This window comes from Taudactylus pleione, unplaced genomic scaffold, assembly GCF_031769625.1.
Source record: "Taudactylus pleione unplaced genomic scaffold, aTauple2 ptg000278l, whole genome shotgun sequence".
In the NCBI taxonomy this organism is placed as follows: domain Eukaryota; kingdom Metazoa; phylum Chordata; class Amphibia; order Anura; family Myobatrachidae; genus Taudactylus; species Taudactylus pleione.
Window position 1 is genome coordinate 512,098 of NW_028284680.1, and position 16,631 is coordinate 528,728.

Here is a 16,631-nt window from a genome sequence, read left to right on the forward strand (position 1 = left end):
CTGATATGTCACCCCAGAAGATGGACCAGAGAAGGGGCCGCAGAACCACCTGGGAAAACAAGAGGTGATGGCTGCATCTGCCTAGAGGCCACCAATTGTTGCCACAACTCTGACATAGCCCCTGCCAGTGTCGCCACCCAACAGATGCATTCGCAGGCTTGACGTCCTCTGCACAGGAGTAGTAAGCATCCCCCAGTCTGCCCGGGCATGTGAAAATTTTGTTTTACATTTAGCACAAGCAAAGACGTTTTTGGACAGTCCTGACTTTTTCAGGGAGCGCTCCTGCAGCATAGCCTTTCCCAGACATATTGTGAAAGGGTAAGGACTATATAGGAAAATACTCTGCACCAGATATAACCCACACAGAGGAGTGATGTGTACCCAGCTGTTATGTCGGCCCAAAGGAACGAACATATCGGATCCTGGGTACACATCAGAACGATGTAATGAACAAGGAAACGATCACTTGTTCTGTCCTTCATTACACTGCATGGCGCAGCAGCACATCAAACAAGACGACATCGCATGCGACTGCGGGAATGCGCATACCGTGCATACACCAATGCGCAATATGCATGATCTGTCGTTACGATTTGGCCAAATCGGAACAACATCGCTCCAGTATGTACCCAGCTTTAGGTTGAGTGTAACAGACAGAATAATAGAGAAGCAAAATTATATATTAAATGACACAAGTGCACAAATAGCAGTTCTTTAAGCTTAGTAGCAGTTTGTCTGACTGTATAATATTGCGCATTACCTACACATTGAGGAGGTGGTGGTTAAGCCAATATTCAGCCAATTACCAGGACCCAGTGATATTGCTAAGGCACAACGTGATGAATATTGTATCAGACCAAAATTGCCTGCTGGCTCTAAATGTAGGGGACAGTGCTCGCATAGTACATTGGGCCTGATTCAGACCCGGACGCTATTTGCGTCCGCTTGCTGGCTAAAAGGGGCCGGCTATTTAAATCATGCGCTCGCACTGCGTCGTGTAAAGCCGCCTACTAAGTAATAGCGAGTGGCCGCACTATGCGCTCGCACCTGTATAAAGACGCCGTTTTGCCACTCGCAATACACGTCATCTCCGGCAGTTGTAGGATCAATCGGGAACATGGAGAGCCATCGGAGCTGCTTGCAGCGTTTGTGGTAGCCTTTTCCCACCACAACATTGTGAGCAGTTCAGGCTAAAATACAACCCAGTCACGTGTGTAATGACGCTACTTTGCTAGTTATGCACACCCATTACACGCCGTTCTGATGGTTGGGCACGTCTGCGTTCGCACATCCACACCCCCATTTTCAAGCACCTTCCCCTGTTACCACCCACAAACGGCACTGTCACTCAAAATAGCGGCCCGACTGCGGGCTACCGGCGAGCACTTTCCCATCGCAATGACTGGTTCGCGCACGCGCACTGTGACTCATAGCGTCCGGGTATGAATCAGGCCCATAAGCTTCTAATAGTGACATATCATGGTAAATGGTTAAAATACAAATCCCAATTTAGTTTCTGAATCAGAAAATGTAATAATGTTTCTCTTCTGCTCTTTCCCCATCCTCTGCTCTTTCCCCATCCTCTGGTGTTTCCCCATCCTCTGGTGTTTCCCCATCCTCTGGTGTTTCCCCATCCTCTGGTGTTTCCCCATCCTCTGGTGTTTCCCCATCCTCTGGTGTTTCCCCATCCTCTGATGTTTCCCCATCCTCTGCTCTTTCCCCATCCTCTGATGTTTCCCCATCCTCTGATGTTTCCCCATCCTCTGATGTTTCCCCATCCTCTGCTCTTTCCCCATCCTCTGCTCTTTCCCCATCCTCTGATGTTTCCCCATCCTCTGCTCTTTCCCCATCCTCTGATGTTTCCCCATCCTCTGCTCTTTCCCCATCCTCTGCTCTTTCCCCATCCTCTGGTTAGCGTTAATGACAATTTCCTCCTTTCTGGTGAATGACTGTCATCCAGTATAAACTTTACTGGCAGCAGCATTATTGTGACTTTCCCACTAGTAATCCTACCTCTGAGTGCAGCTTTGTTCTCCAGCTGAAGGTACCGAGCGGGCAAGGAGTGGGGACAACACTGCCCCGAGGACAGAAATGGCCAGCAGGACATGGCCCAGCAGATCCTGGCATAAGAAAAAGAACGTTATTCAGTTCACCTGTGTTGGCAGCAGAACAATGAATCCAATCCACTAATAAACGTGATTACTGAGGAGACCCTACTGGAGTATACAGGAGATCAAACAACAAGCTGAGAACTCATTATGTCATCATCAGACACCATCAAGCTCCTACAATCAGCAAAATAAGTCAAATTATTCTGTTTCATCATAAGAAGATTTGTTGATTACTTTCTCTCCACCACGTTTTGTTGGATGATATGGGAATTTATTGTAACCAGCAGAAGCCACAGAGTAAGATCATTGAACCTGCAGGGATCCCAAGAGCGTATTATTAGTGTTATACAAGGCCATATTGAAGTATATTGAGGATTATATACACACACCAACACAGTATTACGGGATACAGAGGAGGAGGATACAGTCTAGGCAATGTGCCGTCACTATGTTCTATATACAGTATTACAGGATACAGAGGAGGAGGATACAGTCTAGGCAATGTGCCATCACTATGTTCTATATACAGTATTACAGGATACAGAGGAGGAGGATACAGTCTAGGCAATGTGCCGTCACTATGTTCTATATACAGTATTACAGGATACAGAGGAGGAGGATACAGTCTAGGCAATGTGCCGTCACTATGTTCTATATACAGTATTACAGGATACAGAGGAGGAGGATACAGTCTAGGCAATGTGCCATCACTATGTTCTATATACAGTATTACAGGATACAGAGGAGGAGGATACAGTCTAGGCAATGTGCCGTCACTATGTTCTATATACAGTATTACAGGATACAGAGGAGGAGGATACAGTCTAGGCAACGTGCCGTCACAATGTTCTATATACAGTATTACAGGATACAAAGGAGGAGGATACAGCCTAGGCAATGTGCCATCACAATGTTCTATATACAGTATTACAGGATACAGAGGAGGAGGATACAGTCTAGGCAATGTGCCATCACTATGTTCTATATACAGTATTACAGGATACAGAGGAGGAGGATACAGTCTAGGCAATGTGCCGTCACTATGTTCTATATACAGTATTACAGGATACAGAGGAGGATACAGTCTAGGCAATGTGCCGTCACTATGTTCTATATACAGATTTACAGGATACAGAGGAGGAGGATACAGTCTAGGCAATGTGCCGTCACTATGTTCTATATACAGTTTTACAGGATACAGAGGAGGAGGATACAGTCTAGGCAATGTGCCATCACTATGTTCTATATACAGTATTACAGGATACAGAGGAGGAGGATACAGTCTAGGCAATGTGCCGTCACTATGTTCTATATACAGTTTTACAGGATACAGAGGAGGAGGATAAAGTCTAGGCAATGTGCCGTCACTATGTTCTATATACAGTATTACAGGATACAGAGGAGGAGGATAAAGTCTAGGCAATGTGCCATCACTATGTTCTATATACAGTATTACAGGATACAGAGGAGGAGGATAAAGTCTAGGCAATGTGCCATCACTATGTTCTATATACAGTATTACAGGATACAGTCTAGGCAATGTGCCGTCACTATGTTCTATATACAGTTTTACAGGATACAGAGGAGGAGGATACAGTCTAGGCAATGTGCCGTCACTATGTTCTATATACAGTTTTACAGGATACAGAGGAGGAGGATAAAGTCTAGGCAATGTGCCATCACTATGTTCTATATACAGTATTACAGGATACAGAGGAGGAGGATAAAGTCTAGGCAATGTGCCATCACTATGTTCTATATACAGTATTACAGGATACAGAGGAGGAGGATATAGTCTAGGCAATGTGCCATCACTATGTTCTATATACAGTATTACAGGATACAGAGGAGGAGGATATAGTCTAGGCAATGTACCATCACTATGTTCTATATACAATATTACAGGATACAGAGGAGGAGGATACAGTCTAGGCAATGTGCCGTCACTATGTTCTATATACAGTATTACAGGATACAGAGGAGGAGGATACAGTCTAGGCAATGTGCCGTCACTATGTTCTATATACAGTAGTACAGGATACAGAGGAGGAGGATACAGTCTAGGCAATGTGCCGTCACTATGTTCTATATACAGTAGTACAGGATACAGAGGAGGAGGATACAGTCTAGGCAATGTGCCATCACTATGTTCTATATACAGTATTACAGGATACAGAGGAGGAGGATACAGTCTAGGCAATGTGCCGTCACTATGTTCTATATACAGTTTTACAGGATACAGAGGAGGAGGATAAAGTCTAGGCAATGTGCCGTCACTATGTTCTATATACAGTATTACAGGATACAGAGGAGGAGGATACAGTCTAGGCAATGTGTCATCACTATGTTCTATATACAGTATTACAGGATACAGAGGAGGAGGATAAAGTCTAGGCAATGTGCCATCACTATGTTCTATATACAGTATTACAGGATACAGAGGAGGAGGATGCAGTCTAGGCAATGTGCCGTCACTATGTTCTATATACAGTAGTACAGGATACAGAGGAGGAGGATACAGTCTAGGCAATGTGCCGTCACTATGTTCTATATACAGTAGTACAGGATACAGAGGAGGAGGATACAGTCTAGGCAATGTGCCGTCACTATGTTCTATATACAGTAGTACAGGATACAGAGGAGGAGGATACAGTCTAGGCAATGTGCCATCACTATGTTCTATATACAGTATTACAGGATACAGAGGAGGAGGATACAGTCTAGGCAATGTGCCGTCACTATGTTCTATATACAGTATTACAGGATACAGAGGAGGAGGATACAGTCTAGGCAATGTGCCATCACTATGTTCTATATACAGTATTACAGGATACAGAGGAGGAGGATACAGTCTAGGCAATGTGCCATCACTATGTTCTATATACAGTATTACAGGATACAGCGGAGGAGGATAAAGTCTAGACAATGTGCCGTCACTATGGTCTATATACAGTATTACAGGATACAGAGGAGGAGGATAAAGTCTAGGCAATGTGTCATCACTATGTTCTATATACAGTATTACAGGATACAGAGGAGGAGGATACAGTCTAGGCAATGTGCCATCACTATGTTCTATATACAGTATTATAGGATACAGAGGAGGAGGATACAGTCTAGGCAATGTGCCGTCACTATGTTCTATATACAGTATTATAGGATACAGAGGAGGAGGATACAGTCTAGGCAATGTGCCATTACTATGTTATATATAGAGTATTATGGGAGCAAAACATCATTCATTCTTCTACACACCGCTATGTGGTGCGAGGAAATTTTAGCGCCCTTACTGGTGGCGCACTGCATTTGCACATCCTTTCCGGGAGGCACTTTGCTGTCATTGTGGAGAATTGTTTTATCTATAAATAAATGACTGGGGTTATAGGGTAATATCTTGCTTTCTATGGGTCATCAGAATCAGAGGATCTGTCTCTCTGTCTGTAAAGGGCTTATGTAACAAGCAATTATGTCTTTAAAATATACGTACACTGCTGCTTCAGCATGTATAGGAGCAGAATGAACGATCTCTGCAATGTAATAACACTGAAAGCAGCAGATATGAAAGATGCTCTCTATTCCGCCAGCCGTCACAGCAGCCTTCCCATTAGCTGGACACGTTATGTAACAAGATCTGCAAAGCATACAGTAGCTTTCCTAGGCCCCCATGTATCACATCACAGCCCATGATCTCATTGCAACATGCGATTCTATCACCGGAATGTATCATCCGGCACATGCCGGGACAGGGGCTCCGAATGAAGCCCGACCCTGCGATGTGCATGCGTAGTATAGCCCATAGGCTACAGCGGCTCACGCCATCTTCAGGTGACATTAGCTGAGGGGGCCAATATCCAGGATGCACTGTATTCCGGATGTTGGTAAATTTGGCAGCATCGCATCTCCCATAGAAACCTGTGGGGGTTGCGGCTGCCAGTGGGAATAAGGGGATCTCAGCAGGTATCGAAGCTGCTGCGGTCCCTCCTTAATACATCCGGGGGTAACTTAATATTTGCGGTTAACCCCCGATAACTGATGTTTTCGGGGATATTGTCGCAAATATAGCATGATAAATGGGCCCCCTAATCTTGCATGTGCGGGATAACGCCATCTTTATGTGCCTTGAGCCCATTACCCTCAGTAGGGCAGCTCTGCCAGAGATGGATCTTACGTTTACTCTCCAGGGGACCAGGGCAGTCCGCGACGGCAATGGCGAGATTTTTGCATTGCGCATAGATGGCAGCGTATGCACAGTTGCCCAGTCAGGGTCTGAACCCAGAATTTAATGTGATCACTTTATTTCTTACTGATTGCTGGGACGTGATCTTATCAGAGCCTGTGTACCGGCAAATTACACTGAATAATTCCACCAATAAAAGGATCCTTATTGCCAGGATACGCTGTGATAAGGACCCTTATTGCCAGGATACGCTGTGATAAAGATCCTTATTGCTAGGATGTGCTGTGACAAGGATCCTTATTGCCAGGATACGCTGTGATAAGGATCCTTATTGCCAGGATATGCTGTGATAAGGATCCTTATTGCCAGGATATGCTGTGAAAAGGATTCTTATTGCCAGGATATGCTGTGATAAGGACCCTTATTGCCAGGATATACTGTGATAAGGATCCTTATTGCCAGGATATGCTGTGATAAGTACCCTTATTGCCAGGATGTGCTGTGATAAGGATCCTTATTGCCAGGATATGCTGTGATAAGGATCCTTATTGCCAGGATATGCTGTGATAAGTACCCTTATTGCCAGGATATGCTGTGATAAGGATCCTTATTGCCAGGATATGCTGTGATAAGGACCCTTATTGCCAGGATACGCTGTGATAAGGATCCTTATTGCCAGGATAGGCTGTGATAAGTACCCTTATTGCCAGGATACGCTGTGATAAGGATCCTTATTGCCAGGATGTGCTGTGATAAGGATCCTTATTGCCAGGATACGCTGTGATAAGTACCCTTATTGCCAGGATATGCTGTGATAAGGATCCTTATTGCCAGGATGTGCTGTGATAAGTACCCTTATTGCCAGGATATGCTGTGATAAGGATCCTTATTGCCAGGATGTGCTGTGATAAGGACCCTTATTGCCAGGATATGCTGTGATAAGGACCCTTATTGCCAGGATATGCTGTGATAAGGACCCTTATTGCCAGGATATGCTGTGATAAGGATCCTTATTGCCAGAATGTGCTGTGATAAGTACCCTTATTGCCAGGATATGCTGTGATAAGGATCCTTATTGCCAGGATGTGCTGTGATAAGTACCCTTATTGCCAGGATATGCTGTGATAAGGATCCTTATTGCCAGGATGTGCTGTGATAAGGACCCTTATTGCCAGGATATGCTGTGATAAGGACCCTTATTGCCAGGATATGCTGTGATAAGGATCCTTATTGCCAGGATACGCTGTGATAAGGAGCCTTAATGCCAGGATACGCTGTGATAAGGACCCTTATTGCCAGGATATGCTGTGATAAGGACCCTTATTGCCAGGATATGCTGTGATAAGGACCCTTATTGCCAGGATATGCTGTGATAAGGACCCTTATTGCCAGGATACGCTGTGATAAGGATCCTTATTGCCAGGATGTGCTGTGATAAGGATCGTTATTGCCAGGATATGCTGTGATAAGTACCCTTATTGCCAGGATATGCTGTGATAAGGATCCTTATTGCCAGGATGTGCTGTGATAAGTACCCTTATTGCCAGGATATGCTGTGATAAGGATCCTTATTGCCAGGATGTGCTGTGATAAGGACCCTTATTGCCAGGATATGCTGTGATAAGGACCCTTATTGCCAGGATATGCTGTGATAAGGACCCTTATTGCCAGGATACGCTGTGATAAGGATCCTTATTGCCAGGATATGCTGTGATAAGGATCCTTATTGCCAGGATACGCTGTGATAAGGATCCTTATTGACAGGATGTGCTGTGATAAGGATCCTTATTGCCAGGATACGCTGTGATAAGGATCCTTATTGCCAGGATATGATGTGATAAGGATCCTTATTGCTAGGATATGCTGTGATAAGGATCCTTATTGCCAGGATATGCTGTGATAAGAACCCTTATTGCCAGGATATACTGTGATAAGGATCCTTATTGCCAGGATATGCTGTGATAAGGACCCTTATTGCCAGGATACGCTGTGATAAGGACCCTTATTGCCAGGATATGCTGTGATAAGGACCCTTATTGCCAGGATATGCTGTGATAAGGAGCCTTATTGCCAGGATATGCTGTGATAAGGATCCTTATTGCCAGGATATGCTGTGATAAGGATTCTTATTGCCAGGATACGCTGTGATAAGGATCCTTATTGCCAGGATACGCTGTGATAAAGATTCTTATTGCCAGGATACGCTGTGATAAGGATCCTTATTGCCAGGATATGCTGTGATAAGGATCCTTATTGCCAGGATACGCTGTGATAAGGATCCTTATTGCCAGGATATGCTGTGATAAGGACACTTATTGCCAGGATATACTGTGATAAGGACACTTATTGCCAGGATATGCTGTGATAAGGATCCTTATTGCCAGGATATGCTGTGATAAGGATCCTTATTGCCAGGATGTGCTGTGATAAGGATCCTTATTGCCAGTATATACTGTGATAAGGACACTTATTGCCAGTATACGCTGTGATAAGGATCCTTATTGCCAGGATACGCTGTGATAAGGAGCCTTAATGCCAGGATACGCTGTGATAAGGATCCTTATTGCCAGGATATGCTGTGATAAGTACCCTTATTGCCAGGATATGCTGTGATAAGGATCCTTATTGCCAGGATACGCTGTGATAAGGATTCTTATTGCCAGGATATGCTGTGATAAGGATCCTTATTGCTAGGATGTGCTGTGATAAGGATCCTTATTGCCAGGATACGCTGTGATAAGGATCCTTATTGCCAGGATACGCTGTGATAAGGACCCTTATTGCCAGGATACGCTGTGATAAGGGTTCTTATTGCCAGGATATGCTGTGATAAGGACCCTTATTGCCAGGATACGCTGTGATAAGGATCCTTATTGCCAGGATACGCTGTGATAAGGATCCTTATTGCCAGGATACGCTGTGATAAGGACCCTTATTGCCAGGATATGCTGTGATAAGGAGCCTTATTGCCAGGATATGCTGTGATAAGGATTCTTATTGCCAGGATATGCTGTGATAAGGATCCTTATTGCCAGGATATGCTGTGATAAGGATTCTTATTGCCAGGATATGCTGTGATAAGGATCCTTATTGCCAGGATACGCTGTGATAAGGATCCTTATTGCCAGGATATACTGTGATAAGGACACTTATTGCCAGGATACGCTGTGATAAGGAGCCTTATTGCCAGGATACGCTGTGATAAGGAGCCTTATTGCCAGGATACGCTGTGATAAGGATCATTATTGCCAGGATACGCTGTGATAAAGATTCTTCATTTAGGGGGGCGCAGTTTTTCATAAATATGCTTCTTAGTCGCTTCAACATTCCACACAAGACAAATAGGGCTGTAAGGTGTCACCTGGTAGCTCTTCCTCTGGATCCGGTCGCTGGGAATGAGCCGTGCAGTAATAACCCTCTGCACAGTCTCCGGTCACACTGGTGGAGTTATAGAACATGCAGTATCTGCCCCCATCACACACTCTGCACCCGGACACACTCTCCAGCCCCAGCTCCGAGCTGTAGGTCCCAGGACGACACGGCTTCCAGTCCACACCGGTTCCCTGAAGACAGTAAAATCCTAATAGGAGAATTGTTAAACAACCGTAAGGTCCAGCAGTTTAGCAGCACAATGTAGTTTAGATTGTGGCACAAATACAAACAAAAGGTTGCAGTAATCACAGGAGTGCAGAGTAATGATACAATAGAAGAGGCGCAGGTAAGTGATTACCTCTAGGGCACGGCTGGGGGCTCATCCCTGGCATACAGTATTGACCAGCAGGACAGATGTTACATTCAGTAGCGCCACTCTGTAACTTATGGGTGCCAAGGGGGCAGGGTACAGGACTGGCAGATCCAGAGGGACAATAGTGTCCTGGTGGGCACAGACCACCGGAGGAACCATGACTTGGAGTTGGTGTTTCAGCTCCACCAGCACAATAATATCTGAAATGAATAGGACAATGACCCTCATATTACATCCCCCAATTGTATATACTCATATCCCTCTAATTTCTACCTTTCTAAATGCGTTCAGTAGGAGCTGCTTCATGAATTTTCTGCCATGGTACAGTAGGTTGTGTCTCAGGAGTGAGTACAGAACATACCATATATACAGGACTGGAAACATTTGTACAGTAGGTTGTGTCTCAGGAGTGAGTACAGAACATACCATATATACAGGACTGGAAACATTTGTACAGTAGGTTGTGTCTCAGCAGTGAGTACAGAACATACCATATATACAGGACTAGAAACATTTGTACAGTAGGTTGTGTCTCAGGAGTGAGTACAGAACATACCATATACACAGGACTGGAAACGTTTGTACAGTAGGTTGTTTCTCAGGAGTGAGTACAGAACATACCATATATACAGGACTGGAAACATTTGTACAGTAGGTTGTGTCTCAGGAGTGAGTACAGAACATATCATATATACAGGACTGGAAACATTTGTACAGTAGGTTGTGTCTCAGCAGTGAGTACAGAACATACCATATATACAGGACTGGAAACATTTGTACAGTAGGTTGTGTCTCAGGAGTGAGTACAGAACATACCATATATACAGGACGGGAAACATTTGTACAGTAGGTTGTGTCTCAGCAGTGAGTACAGAACATACCATATATACAGAACTAGAAACGTTTGTACAGTAGGTTGTGTCTCAGGAGTGAGTACAGAACATACCATATACACAGGACTGGAAACGTTTGTACAGTAGGTTGTGTCTCAGCAGTGAGTACAGAACATACCATATATACAGAACTAGAAACGTTTGTACAGTAGGTTGTGTCTCAGGAGTGAGTACAGAACATACCATATACAAAGGACTGGAAACGTTTGTACAGTAGGTTGTGTCTCAGCAGTGAGTACAGAACATACCATATATACAGGACTGGAAACGTTTGTACAGTAGGTTGTGTCTCAGCAGTGAGTACAGAACATACCATATATACAGGACTGGAAACGTTTGTACAGTAGGTTGTGTCTCAGCAGTGAGTACAGAACATACCATATATACAGGACTGGAAACATTTGTACAGTAGGTTGTGTCTCAGCAGTGAGTACAGAACATACCATATATACAGGACTGGAAACATTTGCACAGTAGGTTGTTTCTCAGCAGTGAGTACAGAACATACCATATATACAGGACTAGAAACGTTTGTACAGTAGGTTGTGTCTCAGCAGTGAGTACAGAACATACCATATATACAGGACTGGAAACGTTTGTACAGTAGGTTGTGTCTCAGCAGTGAGTACAGAACATACCATATATACAGGACTGGAAACATTTGTACAGTAGGTTGTGTCTCAGCAGTGAGTACAGAACATACCATATATACAGGACTGGAAACATTTGTACAGTAGGTTGTCTCTCAGCAGTGAGTACAGAACATACCATATATACAGGACTGGAAACATTTGCACAGTAGGTTGTGTCTCAGGAGTGAGTACAGAACATACCATATATACAGGACTGGAAACGTTTGTACAGTAGGTTGTGTCTCAGCAGTGAGTACAGAACATACCCATATATACAGGACTGGAAACATTTGAACAGTAGGTTGTGTCTCAGGAGTGAGTACAGAACATTCCATATATACAGGACTGGAAACATTTGTACAGTAGGTTGTGTCTCAGCAGTGAGTACAGAACATACCATATATACAGGACTGGAAACGTTTGTACAGTAGGTTGTGTCTCAGGAGTGAGTACAGAACATACCATATATACAGGACTGGAAACGTTTGTACAGTAGGTTGTGTCTCAGGAGTGAGTACAGAACATACCATATATACAGGACTGGAAACGTTTGTACAGTAGGTTGTGTCTCAGCAGTGAGTACAGAACATACCATATATACAGGACTGGAAACGTTTGCACAGTAGGTTGTGTCTCAGGAGTGAGTACAGAACATACCATATATACAGGACTGGAAACATTTGTACAGTAGGTTGTGTCTCAGCAGTGAGTACAGAACATACCATATATACAGGACTGGAAACATTTGTACAATAGGTTGTGTTTCAGGAGTGAGTACAGAACATACCATATATACAGGACTGGAAACATTTGTATAGTAGGTCGTGTCTCAGGACTGAGTACACATACCATATATACAGGACTGGAAACGTTTGTACTGTAGGTTGTGTCTCAGTAGTGAGTACAGAACATACCATATATACAGGACTGGAAACATTTGTACAGTAGGTTGTGTGTCAGCAGTGAGTACAGAACATACCATATATACAGGACTGGAAACATTTGTACAGTAGGTTGTGTCTCAGCAGTGAGTACAGAACATACCATATATACAGGACTGGAAACATTTGCACAGTAGGTTGTGTCTCAGGAGTGAGTACAGAACATACCATATATACAGGACTGGAAACGTTTGTACAGTAGGTTGTGTCTCAGCAGTGAGTACAGAACATACCCATATATACAGGACTGGAAACATTTGAACAGTAGGTTGTTTCTCAGCAGTGAGTACAGAACATACCATATATACAGGACTAGAAACGTTTGTACAGTAGGTTGTGTCTCAGCAGTGAGTACAGAACATACCATATATACAGGACTGGAAACGTTTGTACAGTAGGTTGTGTCTCAGCAGTGAGTACAGAACATACCATATATACAGGACTGGAAACATTTGTACAGTAGGTTGTGTCTCAGGAGTGAGTACAGAACATACCATATATACAGGACTGGAAACGTTTGTACAGTAGGTTGTGTCTCAGGAGTGAGTACAGAACATACCATATATACAGGACTGGAAACGTTTGTACAGTAGGTTGTGTCTCAGGAGTGAGTACAGAACATACCATATATACAGGACTGGAAACGTTTGTACAGTAGGTTGTGTCTCAGCAGTGAGTACAGAACATACCATATATACAGGACTGGAAACGTTTGCACAGTAGGTTGTGTCTCAGGAGTGAGTACAGAACATACCATATATACAGGACTGGAAACATTTGTACAGTAGGTTGTGTCTCAGCAGTGAGTACAGAACATACCATATATACAGGACTGGAAACATTTGTACAGTAGGTTGTGTCTCAGGAGTGAGTACAGAACATACCATATATACAGGACTGGAAACATTTGTATAGTAGGTCGTGTCTCAGGACTGAGTACACATACCATATATACAGGACTGGAAACGTTTGTACTGTAGGTTGTGTCTCAGTAGTGAGTACAGAACATACCATATATACAGGACTGGAAACATTTGTACATTAGGTTGTGTCTCAGGAGTGAGTACAGAACATACCATATATACAGGACTGGAAACATTTGTACAGTAGGTTGTGTCTCAGCAGTGAGTACAGAACATACCATATATACAGGACTAGAAACATTTGTACAGTAGGTTGTGTCTCAGGAGTGAGTACAGAACATACCATATACACAGGACTGGAAACGTTTGTACAGTAGGTTGTTTCTCAGGAGTGAGTACAGAACATACCATATATACAGGACTGGAAACATTTGTACAGTAGGTTGTGTCTCAGGAGTGAGTACAGAACATATCATATATACAGGACTGGAAACATTTGTATAGTAGGTTGTGTCTCAGCAGTGAGTACAGAACATACCATATATACAGGACTGGAAACATTTGTACAGTAGGTTGTGTCTCAGGAGTGAGTACAGAACATACCATATATACAGGACGGGAAACATTTGTACAGTAGGTTGTGTCTCAGCAGTGAGTATAGAACATACCATATATACAGAACTAGAAACGTTTGTACAGTAGGTTGTGTCTCAGGAGTGAGTACAGAACATACCATATACACAGGACTGGAAACGTTTGTACAGTAGGTTGTGTCTCAGCAGTGAGTACAGAACATACCATATATACAGAACTAGAAACGTTTGTACAGTAGGTTGTGTCTCAGGAGTGAGTACAGAACATACCATATACAAAGGACTGGAAACGTTTGTACAGTAGGTTGTGTCTCAGCAGTGAGTACAGAACATACCATATATACAGGACTGGAAACGTTTGTACAGTAGGTTGTGTCTCAGCAGTGAGTACAGAACATACCATATATACAGGACTGGAAACGTTTGTACAGTAGGTTGTGTCTCAGCAGTGAGTACAGAACATACCATATATACAGGACTGGAAACATTTGTACAGTAGGTTGTGTCTCAGCAGTGAGTACAGAACATACCATATATACAGGACTGGAAACATTTGCACAGTAGGTTGTTTCTCAGCAGTGAGTACAGAACATACCATATATACAGGACTAGAAACGTTTGTACAGTAGGTTGTGTCTCAGCAGTGAGTACAGAACATACCATATATACAGGACTGGAAACGTTTGTACAGTAGGTTGTGTCTCAGCAGTGAGTACAGAACATACCATATATACAGGACTGGAAACATTTGTACAGTAGGTTGTGTCTCAGCAGTGAGTACAGAACATACCATATATACAGGACTGGAAACGTTTGTACAGTAGGTTGTGTCTCAGCAGTGAGTACAGAACATACCCTTATATACAGGACTGGAAACATTTGAACAGTAGGTTGTGTCTCAGGAGTGAGTACAGAACATACCATATATACAGGACTGGAAACGTTTGTACAGTAGGTTGTGTCTCAGGAGTGAGTACAGAACATACCATATATACAGGACTGGAAACATTTGTACAGTAGGTTGTGTCTCAGCAGTGAGTACAGAACATACCATATATACAGGACTGGAAACATTTGCACAGTAGGTTGTGTCTCAGGAGTGAGTACAGAACATACCATATATACAGGACTGGAAACGTTTGTACAGTAGGTTGTGTCTCAGCAGTGAGTACAGAACATACCCATATATACAGGACTGGAAACATTTGAACAGTAGGTTGTGTCTCAGGAGTGAGTACAGAACATTCCATATATACAGGACTGGAAACATTTGTACAGTAGGTTGTGTCTCAGCAGTGAGTACAGAACATACCATATATACAGGACTGGAAACGTTTGTACAGTAGGTTGTGTCTCAGGAGTGAGTACAGAACATACCATATATACAGGACTGGAAACGTTTGTACAGTAGGTTGTGTCTCAGGAGTGAGTACAGAACATACCATATATACAGGACTGGAAACGTTTGTACAGTAGGTTGTGTCTCAGCAGTGAGTACAGAACATACCATATATACAGGACTGGAAACATTTGTACAATAGGTTGTGTCTCAGGAGTGAGTACAGAACATACCATATATACAGGACTGGAAACATTTGTATAGTAGGTCGTGTCTCAGGACTGAGTACACATACCATATATACAGGACTGGAAACGTTTGTACTGTAGGTTGTGTCTCAGTAGTGAGTACAGAACATACCATATATACAGGACTGGAAACATTTGTACAGTAGGTTGTGTGTCAGCAGTGAGTACAGAACATACCATATATACAGGACTGGAAACATTTGTACAGTAGGTTGTGTCTCAGCAGTGAGTACAGAACATACCATATATACAGGACTGGAAACATTTGCACAGTAGGTTGTGTCTCAGGAGTGAGTACAGAACATACCATATATACAGGACTGGAAACGTTTGTACAGTAGGTTGTGTCTCAGCAGTGAGTACAGAACATACCCATATATACAGGACTGGAAACATTTGAACAGTAGGTTGTTTCTCAGCAGTGAGTACAGAACATACCATATATACAGGACTAGAAACGTTTGTACAGTAGGTTGTGTCTCAGCAGTGAGTACTGAACATACCATATATACAGGACTGGAAACGTTTGTACAGTAGGTTGTGTCTCAGCAGTGAGTACAGAACATACCATATATACAGGACTGGAAACATTTGTACAGTAGGTTGTGTCTCAGGAGTGAGTACAGAACATACCATATATACAGGACTGGAAACGTTTGTACAGTAGGTTGTGTCTCAGGAGTGAGTACAGAACATACCATATATACAGGACTGGAAACGTTTGTACAGTAGGTTGTGTCTCAGGAGTGAGTACAGAACATACCATATATACAGGACTGGAAACGTTTGTACAGTAGGTTGTGTCTCAGCAGTGAGTACAGAACATACCATATATACAGGACTGGAAACGTTTGCACAGTAGGTTGTGTCTCAGGAGTGAGTACAGAACATACCATATATACAGGACTGGAAACATTTGTACTGTAGGTTGTGTCTCAGTAGTGAGTACAGAACATACCATATATACAGGACTGGAAACATTTGTACAGTAGGTTGTGTCTCAGCAGTGAGTACAGAACATACCATATATACAGGACTGGAAACATTTGTACAGTAGGTTGTGTCTCAGCAGTGAGTACAGAACATACC

General features: G+C 43.2%; 1 protein-coding gene across 1 annotated transcript in view; it reads right to left on the reverse strand.

Moving 5' to 3' along the window:
- Window positions 1–16,631, reverse strand: part of LOC148513469 (uncharacterized) — a 466,228-nt gene that overhangs the window by 307,103 nt on the left and 142,494 nt on the right. Inside the window, exons 38-40 of the mRNA XM_088481822.1 lie at window positions 10,019–10,233; window positions 9,650–9,868; window positions 2,014–2,120 (exon numbers count right to left, since the gene is read on the reverse strand). Of these exons, the coding sequence (XP_088337948.1) occupies window positions 2,014–2,120; window positions 9,650–9,868; window positions 10,019–10,233 (541 nt within the window). The remainder of the gene's footprint in view (window positions 1–2,013; window positions 2,121–9,649; window positions 9,869–10,018; window positions 10,234–16,631) is intronic.